Source organism: Ochotona princeps, chromosome 8 (genome assembly GCF_030435755.1).
Source record: "Ochotona princeps isolate mOchPri1 chromosome 8, mOchPri1.hap1, whole genome shotgun sequence".
NCBI lineage: Eukaryota > Metazoa > Chordata > Mammalia > Lagomorpha > Ochotonidae > Ochotona > Ochotona princeps.
Window position 1 is genome coordinate 61,920,158 of NC_080839.1, and position 25,702 is coordinate 61,945,859.

The 25,702-nt window shown below is 43.9% G+C and overlaps 1 protein-coding gene across 5 annotated transcripts in view; it reads right to left on the reverse strand.

Moving 5' to 3' along the window:
- The window catches only part of CLIP4 (CAP-Gly domain containing linker protein family member 4), a 74,638-nt gene that overhangs the window by 28,033 nt on the left and 20,903 nt on the right, over positions 1 to 25,702 (reverse strand). For 4 of the 5 annotated variants that reach the window (XM_058668130.1, XM_004582705.3, XM_058668127.1 and 1 more), the window contains 7 exons: positions 16,385 to 16,524; positions 15,475 to 15,568; positions 13,528 to 13,689; positions 12,002 to 12,120; positions 10,368 to 10,604; positions 6,605 to 6,740; positions 1,783 to 1,923 (listed from right to left, as the gene is read on the reverse strand). In XM_058668130.1, coding sequence (XP_058524113.1) covers positions 1,783 to 1,923; positions 6,605 to 6,740; positions 10,368 to 10,604; positions 12,002 to 12,120; positions 13,528 to 13,689; positions 15,475 to 15,520 — 841 coding nt within the window. In that variant the 5' untranslated portion in view covers positions 15,521 to 15,568; positions 16,385 to 16,524. Of the gene's footprint in view, positions 1 to 1,782; positions 1,924 to 6,604; positions 6,741 to 10,367; positions 10,605 to 12,001; positions 12,121 to 13,527; positions 13,690 to 15,474; positions 15,569 to 16,384; positions 16,525 to 17,682; positions 17,774 to 25,702 lie in introns of all 5 variants that reach the window. The other variant, XM_058668131.1, reaches the window with a different exon arrangement.

Genomic DNA, 25,702 nt, shown 5'->3' on the forward strand with positions numbered 1-25,702 from the left:
TAACAGCCTAATGGGTTCACTGAAACATCTGTGTCACTCCAGGATTGCCTGTTTTCTTGCAAGATATAAATTTCCATGGTTTGTTCTGCTTCGAGTAGCTCTTCATATATTTAAATATGTTATGGGGCACTGGATCTTGTTTAAGTCCTCTGGGAAATGATTACCATTTTGTCTTAGTAGGTGCAGAGGCTCAGGCTGGAAGACCCTGGCCACCATCTGAGACTGCATTTTCTGTGTCAGTTCACCGTTCCAAACCCTACCAGGACAGCCTGGGTCTGAGCTGGAGACCAACGCCCTTGGCCACATCCAGGTTGCGCTCACCTGGCAGCGGGCCTGGGAGTCCATGCTCAACATGCTGAGGTCCCTTTTCTGAACTGTCTCCCTGCTTCCTGATCTGCTGACACGTTCATCTGCAGGATGTCCCTCTAACTGCAGTGGAACCTGGGGCTTCAGTCTCCCTGCTCTGCCACACAGTCCCCTGGAGCTGAGCAGTAAGCACACAGAAGGCAGCCCACTGGGGACACCACCCGTGTTCTGTGCACATCCGGGCTTTGGGTGAAAGGGGCAAAATGTAGAATAGTCTGAGAAAGCTTGAAATATTGCACCTGGAGACAGACCTAACCCAACAGGTCCTGCTGCAAAATACCTGTAGAAAAAAATCCTACAGTCCTGAGGTATTTTTAAAGGGTCTAATTAAATGACAGATACTTCAAGTTTATAATTTAAGACTGACAATGATAAAAATGTCAGTTCTTGCCAGAATGATTTAAGATTTAAATCTAGTACCAATGAAAACCCCGGCAGATTTTTTTTTAAGAAATATAAGCAGTTTATCCTAAAATGTATATGAAAGTGTGATTTATATGGGCTGCGGAACATGCAAGACAGTGTTCATGAGTGAGGCAGGAAGTTTTTCTCAAAACCAAGAATTTGTTTTCTTGTAAACCTACAGTAATTATGAGCTGCAAACTTGACACGTGGACGGACAGCTGGAAGGGACAGAAGAGAACGGTCAAGCACGTTCTGGACCCAAGCCTCTCCTCGTGCCCAAAGCCTTCCTGCCTCAGTTACTGACGCCTTAACAAGTCTTGGTTGAGAATCTATTTTGTGCTATGGGAGTTTCAAGGCAGAAAACATCCTTACGGTCCACCTGAAGCTTACAAACTGGCTGAGAGAACGGAAGAATTGCACAAGTAAGCAACCAGAGAACAAAACTCAAGATAATAGCAAGTGAGTGAGTGAGTAGTATGGATTTTTTTTTAAGTATATGCAAAGGAGAGGGAAGAGATTAAAATGAACTGGTGTGACGGGGCATGTTTACATGGAGGGACAGGATTCCCGTATGGAATGGCAAGCACATCAAAAGCTAGGAGTCAAATTCTGCACCCGGAGATGGACTGTGAGACACAGGGCTGGGGAAGGAGTGAGAACAACACAGGCAAAAGACCAGGAAGCAATCCCCAAACCCAGAATTCAAGGATGGAGGCAGGAAGTGACCACACCAAAGGGCTCTGACCACAAGTGACAAGGGCTGGGACTTCCCTCAACTCCAAAGGAAAGCCACTAAAACTGGCTCTACTCCAGAAGGCTTACTGGAGACATCGAATCTGGCTCTGAGACAAGACTACAGGGTGATACAGCTGGTCGTCCCCACTGGAGGGATGAGAGCAGCAGATGCAAGCATTTTCTCACACTGGGCTGGTCAGAAGAAAGAGGGAGGCAGTCTAAGCGCCAGGAATTCCAGTAGGGAAACACGACAGGGGGGTCTGTGGTTCCACCTACCAGTGTTCACTCTTGACGTAACATGCGTGACATCCACCTTCTGGGACCGGGTGAGAGGGACAGCTTTTGTGGAAGCTGCATGAGTGATAGTCTTCCTTCTATCTTTTGCTTTGGTGATCTTTGAAAGAGGTGCAAAAATACCTAATGGGGAAATGCAAAATTTGAGTCAGACAATGAAAACCATTTCAAATATAAGGGCAAGTACAATTTATCTAGTCGTATAAATCTTCAGTTCTTGCAGTGTCCGCTACACATACCATAGGAAGAGACAGGACTAAAATCAAGTAAGACACAGAGCTTGCCTTTGCAGAGTTGACAATCCAGTCATCAAGATGAACATCATATGCAACAGTCTAAGAAGCACACCAAAAATACAGGGTCATGGGTTTCTGTTCCTTCTAAGCTAATGGTAAGTGACAACACACTATATATAGTTTTTTAAAAGCTATTCTTTAGTGTCACTTAATCATTTCTTTAGGACTTACATCCCCCCGCCCCGTTACAGCTGTTTATGTCCATGTCTCCTTTCTCTTCTTCACTGTACGCCTTTCAAAAACAAAACACAACACATTGCTCATACTTCCTGAGCCTGCCTAGCGACAGTGCCTTGAACATGGTAGGGAGGCACTCAGTTATGGTGGGGACAGACTACAAAACTTCCCAAAGGTGCCGCCTTCAGTTCCTCCTCCCAACCAGAAGCGCACAGTGTGTGCTGCCCGAGAGAGCCTGGGACCCAGCAAAGGGCTCATCCGCAGCAGTGGGAAAGACACAGCTCCACCAAGAAGGCACTCACGCAGGTGGCCAAACATCCGGCGTCAATTAGAGCACGCAGACTTCGGAGGCTGCTAACACCACGCCTGTCTGGCTAAGGCGGCTAAAAATAGACACCCAAGTCATGGTAAGCAGACCAGGGTCTTCGCGCAGAATGTGCCTCATCACACAACTCCATTTTTCCGTGGATATTTTGAAGTGCCCTCTTATGCTCCCATGCTGAGCAAGTACGTATGACGACTAAAACTTCATCTAGCAAAAACAACTGGCTTCAAAGGGACAGAAACGCTGAAGACTCCAACAAAACAGAGTGCTTCCTTAGAGCTGGAGCACACCAACATGGGCTAGCTCATCGCAAAACACTCCCTCCCACGCCCCATCCCTAGATTCAGTGCGGCTTCATGTCAGCCACCTATCTCTTCTGTTTGACTTACTTGCAATGTTCTCTTCCCTGGTTCCTCCCAAAGTGATTTTCCTTGACTTTCTATTCTTTTTCCCTCAATTATTTTCATGGCCACACACACACACACACACACACACACACACACACTCCACAGCTTGAGGATGGTGATAGGGATGGGAATGGCAATGATGTCTGGCATTTCCCAGGGTTCGAAGAAAGAGATTATGTTATATTCTGTGAACAGAAGTGTGTATGGCCTTTCTGAAAAACGAAACTTCTAACCCAATCCCCTTGTAATGAATTATAAGGACATCACTGCATTCACAGAAACACAAAGGTTACAGGTCTCTATTTGATTATAAAGGAAAGATAGTTTTTAAGAGCCAAAGCAGTTTATTTACTAGATTGTCTTCATCTCTTTACTACTTCTATGCCACAGTCACACCTCTGGAAATTTATCAGTAGAAAATAATCCAAATAGGAGCGAAAGACCACACACCTTAATATGCCCCCTGTGCAAAACTGCTCACAAATATGGGGGGAAAATAATGGATTGGCTGTAAAGGGATGAATTATCACTATCTATGAACTACTGTGCCACCAACCATGAGTAAAACAAGAGTCCTTAGAAACATACAAAAACATGAAAAACAAATCTAGAAAATGAGCTCTAAGCTACATATTTAACATTATTACATTTGTGAAAAATGGTATGTGTAGATATATACAGATACCAAAAAAAAAAAAACCCTGAAAACTAGAACATACCTCTGAGACTAATCAGAGTACAATTATCTTTGAAATCTGTTTGAGTTGTAGCATTAAAAAATAATGTCTTTTAATATCATAGAAGACAATAACTTTAAAAAGAAAAGAAATAATGTCTTCTCTTTGTAACCTGGAGGGCAGGGTGGTGTTTATTTCAAACCCTTTCCAGAAAAGGCCCCATGATCCAGGGTATCCATTTAAGACTGGAGAACTGGCAAGCAGGGCGCTGGGTTGCTGGGGGACTCAGCTGAGCTCCGACTCCAAACACCTGTCGCTGTAACCAAAAATGAGATCAAGGACTAAACACACGAGGGAGGACAGCTGTAAGAGATCAACGACTTCCCAGATAAACGGGCCCATCTGAACATATGTGCTTCACTCCAACTCCTCCCAGAGTATCACTGAAAGAAAGAATAAAAAATGGTAAAGGAAAAAGAAAAGAAATTCTATGATCTTCTCAGGAAGAAAAAAACCAAAACCAGAAGACAGAAAGACTTTGCAACACCGATCATGAAGGTTGGACACTTCCCACCCCAGCCCTGCAGAGCTGCACAGCACACAGCCCGAAGCGCTTACCCACTCCCTGTGGCTCTGTCACCACCATATAGGACTGAAGGGACATTGTGGAGATGCCAAGCCCATAAGCTCAATACCGGCCAGGTAAGCCTGCTCTCTGGCCTGGTACAGCCCAGCTTTGCCGCACTCCGGGTCTCACTGACAGCCTCTCACCTCCCAAGCAATGAGGGAGGCGTGGGAGCAGAGTGGAGCACCTGCATCCCACACAGGAGTGCCTGGGTTCGAGTCCCAGCACCACTGTGGATGCCAGATTCCTTCTACAGCATGCGCCCTGGCAGGCAGCAGCTCCGGTGGTTGGATCCCTATGGATGGGGTTCCTGGCTCCCAGTCTGTCATAGGTGCAGGCCACGGAGCAGGGAGGGAGCAGGTACAGCCAGAGCAACACTCGTGCCCTTATCATCACTGCTGTCCCCACGGCTGAGAGAGGACAGACTGTGCACCCAGGAAAGACAGTGACCCAGGGGAGTGTTATCCATCCCACCCAGAGTAAGGGACAAAACCAGATCTAAATGTATGTGGCAGGTTATACAGATACACACATGTAAACACATGCGTGTGCATGTGGACACCAGCATGTGTGTGAAACAAGTTTCACTAATTAAGACATGTGCCAGCACAGTAGTCAGCAGGAGGTCAGCCTCACTCACTTCTTCAATTTTCTGGGTTCTAAGTGGAGTCCAGAGCTCTGCAGTTCCCTGGGAGTGAAGCCTCTGCCTGTGGCATCCTCGTGGCTGAGGGGGGAGCTTCAAGGGAAGTGGATGGATGCCTTCTCCCAGCAAGGACGGAAAGGTTCCTCCCCACCGTCCTCATCACCTCCCGAGACAGCAACCACGAGGATGGACCCTTCCCAATAAAACCAGCAAGCCCATCGTCCCGGTTCCCATACCTGCCCTGTTTCCTACCAGATTCCTGAGACTTCAGTCAGCTGCTTCTCTAAACCCACCACCCAGACGCAACCCTCCCAACCCCTGAAAACTCCCTGGGAAATGCAGGGTCTCTCACACAGTTGCTTTCCTTCCCTCCTCCTGCAGCTGAACCCCGGCTCTCCCAAATTCCCAGGCAGTCATGGCAGCTTGTTCCGCACCATCAGCTGATCCTGGCTGGGAAGGGACAGGGCAGGTTCTCCGTTGATCTGTTTCACCGCCCTGGCCAAATGCAGAGCAGCGATGGTTTCTCTGGTGAGGGTCTGGTGTGGGGCACAGACTACCGGCCAAACGAGGAAGTCAGCCCTCCTTGTCCATAGGAAACTTGCAGCACAAGACTGGTACCCTGCCCTTCTCTCCTGCACTCCCGATGCCTTGGCGCATGGTGCTCCTGTAACACCCACCCTGGCTGGCAGTTCCTTGGGTCTGTCACCACCAGGGAGATGTCCCTGCAACCATCTCATCATAACTGTGACCTGGTCACCACTGGCCCTGCGAGCATCTACCGCTTCCTACCCTGCGGCCAGTTTCCTCCTGCGTCCCCGATGCTCTGCTAGACTCCTTGGCCCCATCAGCAAACACGCTATCACTTCCTCCTGGTCCATTGTCCCCTTCACCGTGCCCTCATCTGCCTGCCCAGCTCACTTACTTTCTCCTATTCATCTAACGACTGTCCCGGCAGACATCCTCAACTCCTTTGCCACTTTCCTTCTGTTTTTACCCTAGAAGAGAGTGACCTGGGTGAAAATGACCTCTCCGAGTTGTCAGCACCTATACCCAGGCTAAGGAAGGCTCTCACCATGCCCGCTAGTCTCACCTGCAGCTATGACCGCAGTCTCCCAATGGGGCCTCAGAGTGCTCGTCTTTCAGCACCTTCTCCTGCACTGTGCGCCTTCTCACTGCCTCACAGGGCCATGTACACCTTCTCTCCCCTCAAACCTCCATCCACACCTCCCACCCCCAGTGTCAACTAACAACCTCCTCACCTCACTTCCTATTTACTGAGGAAATAGAAACCATCAAAGAGAAATTACCTCATATCCCCAGCACATCTCTCTTATGGTGGGGCAAACCTGCCCTAATGCATGTCTAGCCTGGTCCCTGAATCCCACACTCTCCCACATTCTCATATTCTCATATTCTCTCTCTCTCTCTCTCTCTCTCTCTCTCTCTCTCCTATATCCTATTGCTCTCAGCAGTGTGGAGAAATGTGACATAACATTTGATGTCTCGAAAAAGTTCTCCCTAAATCCATATCCCCCCCATTAATCACATAAGCAAGTGAGAGTAACCTTTTATTGAAGAACTAAAAAAACAGTATAATTTGGTGGGTTTTTTCTTTTTAATGAATTCTTATTAAGTCAAAAAGCACCAGCCTTACCGTACTTGGGAGCACATTTAAAGTACTGGATTTTTCCAACACTTCCATTGTTTTTTCCTTCTGGTTCATCCAATTCAATGCCTGCCCACTGTCCACTAGCAAATTCAGTTTTTCCACAAAATCTTAACGTCCCAACCTAAAACGAATATATATATATACATATATCAGAATGGTTTTTAAGTACTATTAATAATAATACTAAATAAGGGTCTTACCTATAACTTTACCATGGAAGTTAAACAAATCTTGTTCTCTCCAAGTGGACATTAGAGCAAGGGGCATTAGCAAGAATAAAAAAGGACATCAAATAATGCCAAGGGAATCAATCCATCAGGGAGACAGAAGGAACCCAAATGCGTGTGTGTGTGCCCAACAAGTGAGCCACCACACAAAGTAAAATCAAGACACCTAGGGAGAAATACGCAAACCCACACTCCAGTTGGCGACTTCACTGCACCTCTCCCTCAGTAACCAGCAGAGCAAGGAGACAGAAAATCAGCAAGGACTATGAAAAATGAAAACCATATGCAAACCAACTTGACTCAACTGATATTTATAGACTATTACCCCCCTATAAATGGGTGATACTCCATCTAACAATAAAAATGCAAAAGAAAAAAAAGTGCTAAACATATTCTCAAACCATGTTAAAATTAAACCAGAGACTAGTGCCCAAAATACATGGAAATCTCACAAATATTAGTAAATTATATCATATAATCCTAAATAACCCATAGGTAAAAGAGCAAAAAAGAAAATCACAAGGGGAATTAAAAAATATTTTGAATTAAGTAAGAATGATAATGTATCAAAATGTGTGGGATGCAACAAACGAAGGATTTAGAGACAAATTTACATATTGCATTAAATGTCTGTAGTTAGAAAAGATCACAAATCAATGATCTACATGTCCACCTCAAGACAAGCAAAGGAAAAGCAAGAAAGCGAAGCAGCAAGCAAAAGGAGGGAAATAATAGATTGGAGAAAAACAAACAAACAAACCCAAAGCAGATTCTTTTACAAGGAAAATATGAATATACTTCTAGCAGAGACAAAGGGCTTGGGAAAGGATCAATGATACAAATTAAAAACTCACAAACAAAAAACAAAACAAATATCACAAATACAAGGGGAACATTGCCACAGACTTTCAGTCATTCACAAAGACAGTAAGAAAAGACATGACCAGGAGCAGGCATTTAGTGAAGTGGTTAAAACATCTGTATCCAGCATCAAAATGCCTAGGTCCAGCTCCCAGCTCTGCATCCTCACTCCAGCTCCTTGCCAATACAGATTCAGGGAGGTAGTAGGGACGGCTCAAGCAGCTGGGTTCTTGTTCCCCACCTAGGAGACCTGGGCTGTGTTCCCAGCTCCCAGCTTTGGTGCCAGCGCAGACCCAACTGTGGCCAGTATTTAGGAAGAGATCCAGTGGGTAGGACCATCACATTCTCTGTCTGTCTCTCTTCCTTTCTCCTGCTCTCCACTCCTATCAGCCCATCTCTCAGCTGAATAATTATTTTTAAAAGAAAATATTATGAACAATTCTCTGTTCAAATTCCTTGAAAGACACAACTTTTAAAGCTCACATCTGAAATGAATATATGAAGTTCTTAAAAGCTAAAACTCCAGGGGCTGGCATAGCAACTCAACAGGCTAACCCTCCACCTATAAGCACCAGCATTCCATATGGGTACCAGTTCATGTCAAGGCTGCTCCACTTTCCTTCCAGCTCCCTGCTCGGAGCCTGGAAAGCAGCAGAAGATAACCTAAAACCTTGGCCCCCAGCACCCACATGGGAGATCCAGAAGAAGCTGCTGGCTCTTGGCTTGGAATTGGCTCAGCTCTGGCCGATGCGGCCACTTGGGAAGTGAACCAGTGGATGAAGATATTCCTGTTTCTTTTCTCTGTAAATCTGCCTTTCAAATAAAAATAAATGAGTCTTTAAAAAATTAAAAAATAAACTAAAACTCCAGGCTCAAATGGCTTCACCAGTGAATTGAACCAAACAATTTTTAAAAAGGGTTTCAAATCCATGCAAGCTTTTCTAGAAGATAAAAATGGAGAGATCAATTCCCAACTCATTTCATGAAGTCAGAATTACCTTAATATCACAAAGACATTACTAAAAAAGAAAACTAAAGGCCAAATTGTTACCCATGAATGCAGAAAGCAAGTCTTCATAAAATAACACCAAGTCAAATCAAGCAACACACAAAGAGAATAAAACAACGTGACTAAGTGAGGTTGGAACTGGGAACTCGGAGCTAGGCTAGATGTAACCTGTTACATCAACAGACTGCATGAGGACGAGACGTATTATCTTCACCAAGGCAAAAAATTAGCAAATTTCAACATTCTTTCATGATAACAATTTTTAAAATTACTCTCAACAAACTAGAAATATATGGGAACTTCCTCAATCTGATCATCTGTACAGTCTACAACTAACAAATATCACACTTTATAAAGAAAGACTTGCGTGTTTATCTCCTAAGACTTGGAAGAAGGCCAATAAGCTGGCTCCTGCATTCCTATTCCTTGTGCTAGAGGACCTAGACAAGGAAATAAGTCAAGAAAAACACATGAAGTACATCAGGACTGAAAAGAAAGATGCAAAACTGCCTTTTCCCAAAGACAGCACGATTGTTTACATGGGCCAGTCCACTCAAGGCACAAACAAACAAACAAACAAAAAAGCCAAGAGAATGAATACATGCTATTAAGACTGCAGGACACATGTTCAATGTATCAAAATCAGCCACTAGTGATGAACAACTGGAAATTAAAATTTTAACACAATTTACTTATAACACCCAAACCACGCAAAATGTAGGTAAACATCTAACAAAGCAGCTATTTGTTTAAAACCATAAAATCCTGATGAAATGAACCAAAGAACTCTAAAGACATACTATGTTTGTGAATCAAAAAAAAAACCTGGTATTTTTAAGACAACAACTTTCCCCAATCTGATCTACGGATTCAACACAAGTTAAAATCCAAGCAGGATTTTTTTTTAAATAAACATGTACAGACTGATTTTGAAACACACAAGGAAAAGTAAAATGATTTTGGAAAAAATAAAACCATGAACGCTACTTGACTTTAAAGACTTAACTACACAGCAATGGTCAGCAGCAGCTGAAGGAATGATAATCACAAAATCACTAGAGTAAGACAGATGCCATACTTGGTTTACTGACTTTTGGAAAAGGTACAACAGTCATTGAGTAGAGAACAAATAGTTTCTTCCATGAAAGTTGCTGAAAAATAGATAACCACATCTGGAAAAGCAAACTTCAGTCTGCACTTAATTCTCTATACAAAAAAACCACTCAAAAGCAAACAGAAATTAAATGTAAATACAAACTTTAAATGCAGCATATTTCTTAGACACTGACTAAACACATAATCCACAGAAGAGAATGTTGATAAATCAGATGTCAACAAAAGTCAAAACTGACACTTTAAAAAAACACTTACGAAATTTAAAAAGACAAGCAACAAAGTAAGAGGAAGTAAAAATGAAACAAGATCAATAAAGTTAAACCCGGATGACTGGTTTATACAAACATGTTCAGTATATATGCCTCTAATCTAATTACTCAAAATACACACAAAAATAAATCTTTTTGAAATCCATTCTCAGACATACTACAGGAAAACTACAGAAGCTGAATACTAATCCTAAATACTTTTTAAAAGGCAGGCCATGGAATGATACCCTTGGATTTGGCTGTGAGACAGCAGCTACTTACAGTACCTTCTGTCCTGCGATGACAACACGGTCCCCCAACTTTAGGCCGAGTGACGCAAGCATCGTCCTGCCAGGGACGGGATCGTAGTTGGGCAGTAGGCCCTTGGGGATGTTACACGACAGGGGCACTGCAGCCAGGAGCATCTGCCTGATTTCTTTAGCAGTGGCCGCGGCATCGGCCATCTCCAGGGGCATGTCCACGGGGTCTGGGACGACGTCGGCGGGGATTTGTCCTTTGTCGTTCTGCAGACGAAGAGACAATGTTCAACTCATGCTGTCTCCTGGCGCAGCATGAGTTGCTGGGAGGAGCCTATAAGTGGAAGCCATCATCTACTTATTTTTAAAAAGTCTGTCTCCACCGGATACCAGGCTAGGTTCTGAAGGTTTGACAGGAAGAGGGCCAGGCCATAGACAAGCACGTGTTCTGGTGGGAGATGGACTACAGACAACACGGGAACTAGTCAGAGACGGGGATGGAGACATGAGCACGGGGAAGGCTCAATGGCAAGACACGCTTCTGCAGAGCACCGAGGTCCTCCTAAAACTGTGGCTATAATGAAGACCGTCCTGTTCTCACTCTAAAGGCCTTCAGCCTGTGAGAGGGACAAACGGCCGGTTCCAAGCCCAGGTCATTCCCACGGTGTTTGAGGAATCAGAAACCTGCCACTGAGATTATCCCATGTGGTTCTCCCAACGAGGAAAAGGCAGATGAGAAAACCCTCTCCCTTTCAGAGTTAACATTGCAGAAAGCTAGACAATATTAACTTTCTCTCCAAAAAGCCAGTTGGGAACATCAGGTGAGCAGACGCCAGTGACGTAATACAGGGCCACTTCCAGGGCTGCCAGTGGAAATAACAGAGCAGCCCACGCCATCTGCATGCTAACCAAACCCACTGGGCTTGCCCTTCTCATGTCCTGTCACCTTCCTTCTTACTCTCATGGCCAAAGACCTCAGACTTTCATGAGAGTCTAGATTTCACATCTTCTTTCAATATGAGAAACTAAGATTTCTTTGCTACCCAGGAGACTTTTTTTCTTCCTTCTCCATGACTGATTCATCTTCAAGTGCTTCCATGTGGATGACTGGGGGCTCGACTCACAGCTTGCCACCGGCAAGTCAGAATGCTCCAAATAAATACACGGTAGGAAGACATATCATCAGATTGCTGGTATGGCGGTGGACGATTTTTACCCCAGATTTCAAAGAAAAACTACAAACTAGTGCAGTAACTCAAATTCTTCAAAGAACAGAGAGCAAGAGATGGGGGAAAGTTATCTCTAAAAAAAAAAAAATCTTTTAAACCTGCACTGATACATATAATATCAGAATACCCAACTTTAGACTTGTGTTCTGCCCTGGCTCCTCAGAGCCAGCTTCTGTCAACATCCTAACGTTGGGAAGTGAGAACTTCTAGTAAGGAAAGTAATCAGGGGTGACGATCATCCAACGATGACAGTGACAATAACGTTAAGAACACTTTCTGTGGTTAGTTACGGCATCATGTCCTCTTTAAAAGTTGTGGCTCTCAAAGTAGGGTGCAGCAACACCTGCTGGCCCACACAGTTGTAACACCCCAACCCGACTCTCTACTGGGAAACAAGACGTTTCAGTGCTTCGCAGTCTTAATGAAACCTCTTACCCTAAATGCAGGATTTGCTCCGTGCTCCAACAAGCATTTGACAGCACCTGCACACAAATTATACGCAGCAATATGCAGAGCCGTTCCAAAATTAAAGTCACTGCAAGTGACATCCACATCTGCAATTAAACAGCACAAGTACGTCAACTAAAATCTTAAATGTAACCCTTGTAATTTAAAGGGAGACAGGGGATCTTAGGGGGAGGGGGAGAAAAGCATCTTCTTTTTAGCTGTTGGTATCACATAAATGAACCCACTAGCAGCACCACTTCACAATGGGACAAAATCCTTATGTTGTAACCCAGTTAGAAGAATCCATTTATATTCTTAGTGCAATAAAATTCTTTACAAGATGGAGTGATATCGTGGGTTTTCCACTATCGCAAATTAAACCATTCTAAAGCAAATAATGGTAATAATTCATATTTACAAGGCTTGTACACTATAATCTCATTACAGCTCATGCATATGTGCCATGACAACTAAAGTGAAGTAGTTTAATTTAGGCCTAAAATCAGCACTCTATGACCCAGCGGATTAACATCACTCACAATTGGCTGTCAGAAACTGTTACCAGGACACAAGCACATTCACTCATTGGCATACAGTCTCCAGGTTTTTCATGTCACAATTATGGAATTGAGTAGTTGTAAAATTGACCACACAGTCCAAAAACAAAAGATTACTATTCCTCTGATTTCACAATACTACTCTAACCTATTGGACAGCACCTGCCCCCCACCACACACACACACACACACCCTATCTGTAAACAACCCAGACACACTCAGGGCAAACTGGACTTGCAACCAACAACAGAAGCTTTCTTCCCAACATTACTCAGAAAATGAAAAGATGGGATTTAAAAGAAGAAATGGACAAATGAGGAAATCAGAGCTTAGGAATGAATGTTCTACAAAACTACCTATGAGGTCTCTACTACGTGTCTTCTACAGTAAAGGAAATACAACACTATGGTTAACCGAAAGCAACGCCTTCCTCTTTTAATCAAAAGAAAACGGACCCTCAAGAAATGAACCAGACAGAAAGTCAAAATACCAGGCTGATGTTTCAACATTTTGATCTTCCAATGTAGGACGTCACCATCGAGAGAGAGAAAAGGTGACCACCACCGTGTGAAGCCCTATCTTTACGCAGGATCGCAGAACTTCGGAGATGAATGCCATCAAAACCAAACACCCTCACCACTTCACTCCAGCTGCCTCGCCCGACTCCTGGGTACCCAAACAAGACCAAACCCTGTGAGGTCCACAGACTCAATTACACACAAAGCTCCCTGTGAATGCTGGAGAAACCAGTGATAGGAGAAAATCCTTTCTCACTTTCTTTAGCTTTTTGTACTAATCCTCCTGTGAGAGTCCTTCAACAAGGAAAAGTTTAAACTATCTCAGAAGTAAAATGGGGAAGACACACAAAACAGGCAAAGGCTCCTTGAACCAGGATGCTCACGTCTCAGCCAGAGGGTCTGACCCCTCGGCGTCTCACGGCCGCATGGGGACACTTACCTCTTGGCCGTGACATCTTCAGCACTACACCGATCAGCTCAGGGACATCAAAGTAGGCAGCATAGTGCAAGGCGTTCATGTCGGTCCAGCGACTGCGCAAGCTGACATCAGCCCCCAGGTCCAGGAGCCGGGTCGCAAACTTGACGGCTGTCTCAACGTCACCTGAAGAGGGTTTCCTAACTCAGTCTTCTTGGGTACAAATGTTCAGGAATGCAAATGTTGGCTTTCTACTACCTCATCTTTAAAAACCCAAGCAAAAAGCACCCTGAGTGTGCACTTCCACCCCGAAGACTCCACATGGAGGAACTGATTCTGAAGGATGCAGACACGAGGATAGACAGATGTTCATTACCCACTGTTTGTTATGAGCAGAATCCAGCACATTGATTGGCAGCATGTGGGACAGGCACATTGGATGTCACATTGGATGTCCTCCCGATGGACCACTAGGAGCCACCACCAACGACGCCAGGGCTGTTCCAAGTGTGGCCTGTGCCTACTGCCAGCCCAACTGTCATCTGTGTTTTCTTGTCCCTCTCTTTACGTTTCTTCTTGTTCTATTACTTTCAAGATTATTTTAAGCCTTAAAAAATTTAGAGGGGGGGCACCTTGCACAATGGCTCAATTGGCTAATCCTCTTCTCTCAAGTGCGGGGATCCCATATGGGTGCCAGTTCACATTCCAGCTGTTCCACTTGCCATCTAGCTCCCTGTTTGTGGCCTAGATAACGCAAAGCCTTGGGACCTACATCCATGTGAGAGACAGACAAGAAACTCCTTGCTCCTGCCTTCAGATCTGCTGAGCTCCAGCTGCTGCAGCCATTTGGGGAGTTAACCAGTGGATGGAAGATATTTCTCTCTTTCTCTCTGTACATTCGCCTTTCAAATTAAAAAAAAAAAAAAAAACCTTAAAAAAAAAGCATTTGGGCCCACACAGGACCTTTATTCATGTCTTTATTTCATTTTTCACACATTTATTTTTATTTATTTTATAAAACTACTAGCCCAAAAATCACCAATAGAAGAAATAAATATCAACAGAAACATAAATAAGTAAATATCAACAGAAATTAACAGAAATCAATAAATAGAAAAATCAATAGAAAAATATAAGTAAATAAACATCAACAGAAAACAAATCCTTCTCCATCCATAGTTTAAGAAGTTCTCTCGCTATATATTTTTTACTTTTTCTTTTCTTAAGTCAGATTTACAGAGAGAAGGAGAGATAGAGAAGACCTTCCGTTCTCTGCTTCACTCCCCATGTGGCCACAATGGCCAGAGCTGAGTCAATCCGAAGCCAGGAGCCAGGAGCTTCTTCCAGATCTCCCATGCAGGTGCAGGGTCCCAAGGCTTTGGGCCATCCTCAACTGCTTTCCCAGGCCACAAGCAGGGAGCTGGAAGGAAAGTGGAGCAGCCAGGACATGAACTGGCACCCATTTGGGATCCCAGTGTGTGCAAGGCGAGGACTTTGGCCACTAGGCTACTGCGCAGGGCCTAAAACTCTACTGAACAATGGAAACAAGGGAAGAAAAAAGTGCTGACATAGTACAGGATGAGAGGGGGCGTTTATCAAATGGTAAAGCACAGGAGAAAGCCAATTTTGGGAGATGTAGGACCAGATAGTCTAGGTCTACATGTAAAACATGTGCACAACAGGCCTGGTGGCTGCTGGGATTGGCGTGCCTGGAAGACTGAGCCTGGGTTGACAGGAAGTTTCCAGGGTGCTGTCAATCACTCTCATCTAGTCAGCTAGCAGGCAGGAGGACTGTCCCAGGAGAGAGGCCAGGGGCCAGGCGGGTATGAGCAAACACCTGAGAAAGGCAGCCAAGAGCCTCACCTACTTGGGTACTGTCTCCATCACCAGGAATGCTGACTGGCACACACTGAGATTATACAAGCACAAACGCAGATGATCCATCGATGAGCAGACCCGCCACACACTTACCAATGCCGTGAGCTCCAGACTTGCAGGTATAATGCAGAAGAGTCATATCCGTCAAGCCATCTCTATCATTCACATTGCAACCTCTCTTAAGGATCTGCGGGAGCGGAGGAAAACAGAATTAGGACGTGACAACTCAAGGACCAATTACTTTCACATCAGCGATGAGAACCAAGCCGCTGTACTTATCTCAATTACTTCACCTTCCTGTGATCTGTACAGACAGAACTGACTTCTGTCTATACAGAATTTTAAGTCTGCACTCAGCAACAGTAATGAAAATTGAACCTGTCACGAGACGGCAGAGAGTTCTGAAAGATCCCGCGAGGTAATCTAGCACTCCAAGACACACGCTCCTCTCAGAACGAGCACAATTTTCTTTCCAGTGGGTATCATGATATTAAGGAATAAAGGCTAAGTGCTCTCTTCGCACAGAATGACAGCTTGCTCAGCAAGGAGCCTTCTCTTGCAAGAAATCAAATATTTTTCTAAAAAACTAGATGTAAGTTTAGACCTTTAGGAAACCATCCTCAAGTGTGGACAGACCATGATGGTAATCAAGTTTGCTAAATTCATTTGTACAAAGAAGCAAACATGCAAACTGCGCTTGGCCCAGGAGGGGCGTGAGGTTCTTGGTGCCTAGGCAGACGATAAAATGGGAGCGTTCTTTTTCCTAATTATAGCATACACAAAAGAATTCCTGCCTCCCCTTGCTCTGACCAAGGATCTGGGATAAAGCATGGAGCTAGAGTGGGCGGCCAGAAGCAGGCACAGACTGAGCATGCAGCCCCGTGGGCAGCCACAACACCCAGACGCCACACAGCAGCAGCTGGCGGGGTGCGTTCTCCCCATCACTGTCTTCCCATGCTAGCAGTTCTGACAATGCAAAACTTAAGCCGCCAGGGCTCCTTACCTCATTTCCAATAATGTCAATGTTTTGCTGGACCTGAGGAACCCACTGTCTTAAAATGGCAAATAATTCGGAAACTGAAGTTTTGGGATCAAAGAGAATCTCCTGGCATGATGCATCATTAGGATCAAAGAAAGAAAACTCTGAAATTAAAAAAAAAAAACAGTGAATAAAAGTTTCCAAAAAAAAATAATCAACAATAATAAGCAGTTAAAAGCAAGTCCCAGGCTTGGTGCAGCTTAGGGGCTAAAGTCCTTGCCTTGTATGCACCGAGATCTGATTCGGGCTCCGCTTTGTATCCCAACTGCTCCACTTCCCATCCAGCTTCCCGCCTGTGAAGATAGCCCAAGGCCTTAGGACCCCACACCAGCAGGGCAGACCCAGACAAGGCTCCTGGCCCCTGGCTTCAGATCGGCTCAGCTCCAGCCATTGCAGCTACTTGGGGAGTGAACCAGTGGACAGAAGATCTTTCTTTCTTCTCTTTATAAATCTGACTTAACAATTTAAAAAAATGAATAAAAAAAAAAGAGCAAGTCCCAGAGCCTTTGGAACTGTAGCATAAAATTAATTAATTAATTTTCTTTAAAAAAAAAAAAAAGAGCAAGATTCGAGCAGTACAAATCCTTTTAGGTGCTGGAGGAAATACGTTTACCTGAAGCAGTTCTCCAACCCAGAGCCAGGACCAGCAGAAAACATGCTGCTCCTGAAATACCCACAACGCCCAGGGTGGACCAGGTCAGGCTAAAGAACAGGAAAACCAATCCAGATGTCTCCATCTCTCTACCTCTCAAAGATTTCTTAACACAACAGAGGGGTTCTACCTGATCCAGAACTGACTTTGGGCTAACATCTTGCACCTTGACAAAAAAAAAAAAAAAAAAGGTAAACTTTACAAAAGATAATCTGGAGCCACTGGCCACTTGGAGAATAGCTAACTTGGATAAGACAGCTACTCAGGGGTCCAGCATGGTGGCACAGAATGCTAATCCTATGCCTGCAGCACCACATCTTATATGGGTGCTGGTTCAAATCCCAGCTGCTCTGCTTGCAATCCAGCTCCCTACTAATGGCCTGAGATAGCAACAGAATGGTCCAAGTCCTTGGGCCCCTGCACCTACATGGCAGACCTGGGAGAAGTCCCTGGCTCCTCGCTTTGGACAGTCCCAATTCTGGCTGCTGTGGCCATGGAGGGAGTGAACCAACGGATGGAAGATGTCTGTTTCTGTCTCTCCCTCTTTCTCTGCAACTGTTTCAAGTAAAATACATAAATCTTAAAAAAAAAAAAAAAAAAAGATGGCTACCTATCTGTTTTCAGGAGTAGCTCAGAAAAGAAGGGGTCCTGAACCCCTCAGAGACCATAGGATGCATTCTGTGATTTGTATGCAGACGCATCTAGAAACAAAATGAGACTGCTTAAGAATCCTTAAGACTGTGCAAATGAGAACGTGCTGGCTAACTGAACAGGTTCTGCTGGCTTGCTCTCCCTGCTACAGGCTCTGCTTGGATTCTGCTTCCTTCACAACCCAGTCGGTTTGTAGGATTGTACCTGACATGTGGCTAAACTTGGAAAGAAGCTGCAGGTTCTCTCCTGCTGTCTGTCTGCATGTTTAGGCACACGTAGATGTGTTCAATAGATGCAAGCCAACACAAGTGCTTACATGATTTAAGAATTTCTAGGAATTTCAGGAAAAAAATTAGTACTGGCTTAATTCCTTTTCAAGTTCATGTGACTTGGGGAAACTTTGCTAAGTTAACACTGTCAACTTGGCAAAACATAAAAGGCTCTGCCTTCAGATTTGTCAACAGAACACACAACGCAGACACACAGCTTTCATTATGCCTGGGCTTATGACTTCAGGTAAACTCGTGTTCTCTCTATGATACAAAATGTTTCAACAACGAAGCAATGTAAGATGATTCACCTGGTCTCTCATGAAATTTTCACGAGTAATTCAAGTATAATTGTAAAAAAATAAAAAAGTGAGTTAAATCAACACCACACAGGAATTGAGCAAATGATTTGTTTTCTTTTGTTCACTGAGTGCACTGTTCTAAGTACTTTCATTTTCTCGTTTCTTTGGCAGACGCCTACTGTTATGGGGTGCAGCCTGTGATAGCCAGCACCCATTGACAAGTGGACAGATGAAATTTGGCTGGGTCCCCCAACCTCTGTCCTGAAGGTGGGTCCTACAGCAACGAAATAGTAATTGCATCCTCAACCACTTCCCCCACATCCTAAATGATCCAGGATACTGGAAGTCCAATTAGTTTAGGTATTTTTAGCTACCAGCCCTGTTCCTGTTCTTGTCCATCCCAATCAACTAATCAACTCCTTAGCCCACAATACTTAGGTATTCGCTCCTGCCCACCTGTGACTCACTTATCAACTGAGAGGGGATGGTATTGGGTTGTGTGTAACCACTCCCCTCACAAGCCCCTTTAAAAGGCCCATGAAGCAGGGGCTCTCACTCTCTTTCTGGCCAGGTGCTTCTGTTACTCTGGCACCTCGACTCTTGGCTGACCCAGGACAGGTAACCCCCTGAGCATGGTCCCTGTGTGCTGCTTAGATGGGACAATGGTTATAATAATGTTGTTACTGGTTTGTGTGCTATCAGCAGTTCCAGGAGAGGTGAGGCCTAGCAGTAGTGGAATGTGGGCAGAGAAGCCAGGGAAAGGTGAATGTCTGCAGCTTTGTAAGCGTGTCCAGGTTCTCTGTGAGTGTGTCCCGGTTATTTGTTGCATGTCTCTTAGGATAACATATATTGTTGGGGAAGCTGGGACATAGGTCTTCAGCTTAATAGATGGAATTAAGGATGATGACCATTTGTTTCTTTTGGGATTATGATTGGTTGGATTATGACTAGGTGGATTGCTGTATGGGCTAGTAATTTGCCATTGTGCTCTGCTGTCTTCAAGATTGATTAATAAAGACTCCTTAATAAACCTTAGACATGTCTGGTGTGATCTCGCTCGCACCCTGCAACATTTGGAGGCCCCAGCGAGATAAGAGATCCCTGGTCAGAGGGCAGTGGCCATCCTGCAGCCTCTGGAACCAGGCTCAGTAGTTTGGGGAGGCTACCGTGATGGTTAACACGGCCCCAGCACCTGATCCTGGCTTTTTGGCTCACAGGATTCACACTGACCCTTAGGAGGAGTCGCTTAGTTCTGTATGACCGGTCATTGGTGAGTTTTTACCCATAATGGGGCTCACCTTCTGTTCCGATCTGATTCTGTTCTGGGAGTACTCATCAGGGACTCGTAAAGAAGGCTGGACGCGGCTTAACTTCTGAGTCCGGACCGTACAAGACGTTGTACGGGCCATCTGGTTTGGGAGTTCCAGTTTTTGGGTTCTCAACGTCTGGTTTCTAGATTGTGTGGCCACATGTCTGTCTTGTCTGTCTCTTTGTTAAGTGTATGTGAGTTTTGTGGAAGAAAAGGTTCTGTTTTGCAGTAACAGCACCTAGCCTTGCAGCTCTTTGAAACCGAAGGTGGAATAAACTTGTAATCTCAATTTTGTACCTCTTTTTCCAGCTAAAGTTGCTTCAGGAAAACCTTGAAATATTTAGCATGTGGGCTGTCTGTGTTTACTGACTGGGGAGTGTTAAACCTTTTGATTGCTGCAAACTAGGTTTTGGAGTTTTCTGTTGCAGAATTATGTATGTTTCCTGGGTCATCTTCATACAGTTAGTAAATATAAATTGGGCAAGGGTAAAAGACTATTTGCATCTTTTAAAATAAATTTAGCATATTCTTTTATTTAAATGGATTGTTTCAATTGTAAATCAAAGATATTGACAGATGGAATATGATTCATCAGTGGTTAAGGAGTTCTAAAAAAATATTGGGACTTTTAAACGCTTTTTCTGCAGGAGAGTGATTATTACCCTGAAATAGAAAGTTGGGGATATCCAGAAAATATGAGGAATGAGTTTTACTGATGTGCTAATATCTGAACTGGTTAAAGTCTTATTTGAAATCTGTTTATAAAAGGCTCTTTTGAATATTAATATGTAGGTGTGGTAGTAAATATCTGAAAATAGTAAATCTGTTAGAAAAAGTAAAAGTTAAAAATGTCTCCCTTTGCTCCTTTGCTTTGAGGTAATTATTCAAAAGTTTTGTATTGGCAAGTTTCTGTTTAATTGGTGGCTGTTGAGTTTCCAACCAGCTCCAGTAAGTTTGTTCTTATCCCCACTTTTAGGTTTGTTAAAGTATTAAGGTAATCTTTGTTCTCATTGTTATAACATTTGTATGAGAACAACTAATTGGATGCCATTTGTATAGCTGATTGGATATCATTTGAATGAGAACATTGGGTGGAATATACAAAATAAAGGGTAGTTTCAAACAAGGGTGTGGAAACTGCACCTACACCTCAGTGGAAACGACCTGAGCCATGGCAAGAGCTGCACAATCACAGCAAGCATTGGCCAACTCACTAGGCAGAGTTGCATGAGACCATCCCACAGCCTAACGCTGCGCGTGTACTGGCTTAACAAGGAGGAATATGCATTATTACTAGAACAGCATGTTGCAGCCATGTAAATAACTTGGGGGAAACTGAAGCCCAATTCTTTGTTATCTAGAATAGAAATACAGACCAGACAGGTAAAAGCAAGACCTGAATCGGATTCTAACCCACTGGATCTTTTCAGCTGGTTAAATCTGCACGTGTGGGCCCTTGCCTTTAGGCATGCCCACAAAGTAATCTTCCAGAGTAATGCTCTCAATTTCTCTCATGCATTGTACCCTCTTGGGTCTTAAATGTTTTTAAGCAGCCACTGACTTGGCAATTTTCTCCCTGACAATCAACAACAAAGCAACATGAACAAGATCAGAAAATCCTACTGGAGCTCTAGTTGGCTGGTCTTCAGGTGACCACGGGAAAGGGACAGCATGCAGTGAGCAAAAGTAACATCAAATAGTTGGTCACACCTTCAGTTCAACTTAGAAAAACCAGAAAAACAATCAGAACCCAACACGGAAAAGCACCTTGAATGAGGTCTCACAAACAGATGAGGGTGTGCTTCTTGTACAGTTGATGGGCTTTTTTTTGGCCCGACTCATTTATCCATCCACTAACTAGCTGATCACTTTTCCAGGCATTGGATATTATTAAATAGCCAAATAAATAAATCCATTAAATACGGATAATGATAATAAATAAACAGTGGAAAAATAATAATATCCAATTAAATAAGTTCATTAAATATGCACCTATTAAATAGACTTCAGTATCTGTCCATAAGCAGACCTCTGCAAGAAAACACTTACTCTAAATCTAGCATTGGTTATAACAGAGAGAAAACCAACAACGCCTTTCCAATAGAAGAACAGATAAAAAAAAAATGTGGTATATTCATAGAAGGAACTCTGTGCTTATTCACAATCAATGAATTCAGCATGTACGTCATGCATGAATAACAATGGGTTTCACGCTCTGGTTGTCGCGCCTTCTGTGAGAATGAAGAATATTCTCAGCGCTCAGGCTGTTGAGATCCACCCCCCCAAAAAAACCCTGACAATCACCCTGAAGGGGGTGCACAGTTACAGCAAAAAGGAGCACTGCAGAGGGGCCACACCACAGAATCAGAACTCAGCCTCTTTGGGAAAGAAAGGCTGGGGCACCGGCTTGGCCAGTGGTGGGGAACTAGACAGGTCCTGGCAGTCATGTGCACTGTAGAGGGTCACGCACAGGGTACCGTCTTGGGGGTGACGCTGGGTTCCATGAGCAGAAATGAACTCTGTGCTACTCCCCTCCCCACGCACACGCTCATCGAGGAGAATGGATCTCCTGGTGGAAACCGAATATTCCAGGATGAAAGGTACATCTGCTGGGTTTGCGCAACCCAGGGACGCTTGTTCAGTATCCCAGATCCCAGGAAGATGAATTAAGTCCCTGAAGGAAATGACACTGAACTTGTTTCCAATTCAGTCGCTTTGAGCCAGCAGGCGACAACAGCCAGAACCAAGGATGTGGTATGGCTTTCTGGTTAAATGCCTGCCTGTGGCGCTAACACCACACAGGGCACCAACTGGAGACAGGGCTGCTGCATTTCTGATCCAGCTTCCTGCTAATGCACCTGGGAAAGCAGCAGAAGATGGCCCAAGTGCTTGGGCCCCTGAAGGCACGAGGTAACACCTGCAGGAAGCTCCTGACTCCTGGATCTGGCCCAGCATAACCCTAGCTGACAAGGCCATTTGGGGAATGAGTTGCCAGATCAATTCTCTCAATCTCTAACAACTTTTCAAATACATAAAAATACATATTTTTTAAAAAAGCAAAACAGGGCCTAGCCTGGTAGCCTAGTGGCTAAAGTCATCACCTTACATGCACCAGAATCTCACATGGGCACAGATTCATGTCCCGGCTGCTCCACTTCCCTTCCAGCTCCCTGCTTGTGGCCTGGGAAAGCAGTGAAGCACAGCACAAGACCTTGGCACCCTGCACCCATGTGGGAGACCTGGAAGAAGCTCCTGGCTCCTGGCTTCAGATCAGCTCAGCTCCAGCCACTGCAGTCACTTGGGGAGTGAACCAAAAGATAGAAGATCATTCTCCCTGTCTTTCCTTCTCTCTGTAAATCTGGTTAGTGGCCAGAAGGTCTTTCTGTCTCTCTTCTCTCTGTATATCTGAATTTCCAATAAAAATAAATAAATCTTTTTTAAGAAAAGAAAGAAAGAAACACAAATATCAGAAGATGTGTGGATGGATGGTACATCTCTGAAAAGGAATGATTGAGAAGGCTGGCAAGTTAAAATCTGTGAGTGGCCCAGCAACACAAACAAGAACTTGCATTCTAAGCCTAATAATGCAATAAAAGATCCGCTGATACAGAAGACTGGAACTCGGGAAACATACAAGTGAAGAAAACAAGCTGAAGGACTACCAATCTTTCCCTCCTCGCTAGACCTTCACGTGTGGTGTGTGTCTGACAACATGACCTGGAAGAGTCACAGGAAACAATAAATAGCAGCTGCCTCTGAGAAGCAAGGGGAGTCACTGGGAAGGAAAACGGGGGAGGATCCAGCCTTGTCGCACAACACCCTAGTTCCACCCCTTGCATCCACCTGGGGAGTGAACCAGCAGATGGAGGACTTCTCTCTCCCCTAACTCCATAACTGTGCCTTTCAAATAAATGAACAAATCTTAGGGACAGAAAAAGAAAGAAAAAAGGAAAATGGAGGAAAGATTTTATTTTGTTTCAATAGAAAACAGAAGTTAAATATGATGAAATGCTTCGTTGACTGGCTCATTCTGCTGATGGGTATGTTTGATTCATCTGTTTGCTATCACTGTACTTTCTATATTTTAGGGGGGTTTTTTAATTTAAGAAACATGAGAAAAAAAGGATCCTGCACACAATAAGAATGAAATTCCAATAAATGTATGAAGCTATTTAAGAGAAAACTGAAGAAATGGGGCAGGGAACTTACATGAAAAGAGATACATTTTGTTCCTGGAGTGGAAGAGAAGATATCACAGCTGTCAATTCTCCCAAGATTAATTAATTTGGTTAAATAACTTCAATGGAATCATAGCTTCACCAGGATTTCTTTGTAAGAGGAAATTAAAAAAATATATATTTTCTTTCGTTCACTGCAACTAGAGATTCCCCAACATGAATGGGGCTAGGAAGTCCCAGGGGGTTGGTTACACTGTGGAGTCTGATCCAGTGCACCTCAGCTGAACCTGAGATCACACTTCCAACAAGAGTCCCACGACGCCAACACTGTTGCACTAAGGCCCACACTCTGGCAAAGATTAACAAGAGAAGTAAGAATTCAAGAAAAGAAGAAAACAAACCAGGGAAGGATATTTGTTCAAAAAAAAAATAACACATAACAATGCAAAACAGCACATGGTTTGATTTAAATGATAGTGGTAATTAGGGAATGTTTGGTGCTTAATAGAGGCCAATGACTCTTCCAGAAGCTCTATGAGTTTATTTAGTGCTCATAGCAACCCTATGAGGTAGGCAGGTATTCTCACTGTTTTAATGAATGAACAAAAGGACAGAGGAAATAAGCACTTTGCCCGAAACCACACAGCTGATACGTGGGTGAGCCAGGATTGCACACAGACTGACTCACCATCTTCACTTCTATGCTGTCATGCAGCACATGAACATATCTAACTGCATGCAAATCTGAAACTCCCACACAAATTCGTCATCTAAAGAAAACAGGGTAGGGAGAGAAAACACAGAAGATGTCTGAGTTAAGCTAAAATAGAGTAATGGCAGCCAAACCTGTCATTCCCTCCAATATGACTCCGTACCCAAGAAATACTGTGGTTTTCAAGAACCCGGATATTAGACAATGAAAGATGCTGGTCCATGAGGGATCCGATCCAAGAGCCTTGGGAGGGTCTCTAGACTACAGTGCCATGTGTGAAGGCCTATGGACCACACACTGGCCTAGAGACCAGACAAAAGTCCAGCGACTCCCTGAGTCAGAGCTGAGAATGTAGGGAAACCAAGGTCACTTGCATGACCAGGCAAGGCACCAGGGAGAAGAGGCATGCATGACCAGAGGATATCCTCTCCCACCCAGAACTTTGCAGTGGGGTCTCTTCCAGATGTGGTGAGGAAGAGACAGAACAAAGCTCACAAGCATTGGGAAGAGAAAACAAAAATACCCAGCAGCTAAGGTAAAATCCACAATGTCTGGCATCCAATTGAATTATCAGGCATGCAAACACAGGGGGAAACATGACCCAAAATCTAGAGGACAACAGATCAAAACAGACGGAGAGTTGACAGACACATAATAGAAAAGGACATTAAAACAGCCATGACAATTGTGTCCTACATGTTCAAAGGCTAAAAAGAGACAAACATATCATTTAAAAAAAAAAAAGATCCAATTCAAACATTAAGATGAAAACTCCATCTGAAATAGAAATTGCACTGGGTAAGCAGCTAATTAGACACTGCCAAAGAGAAGACTAATGAAAGTGAAGACATGGCAGTGGGAGCTACCCAAGATGAAACAGAGAGGAAAGGATTTTTCTAAGTACAAAAAGCACTGGTGAGCCGTGGGATACTTTAAGTCATCTGACATACAACTAGAGTCTTTGAAAAGAAGGAAAATCAGAAAAAATATCTGAAATACAAATTTTTCAAACTTAAAAACTAGATGCAAACAGTTAACAGACCCTCCTGCAAGCATTCAAAAAAAAAGAAAAATAGAGACAGCATACCCAGGCACATCACAGTAAAATTGTTCAAAAACAATAATAAAATCTTAAAAGCAGCCAGGAAAAAAAAACAATAAATACACTTTATGTACAGAGAAAATGTCAGTAAATTTCTCATCAGAAAC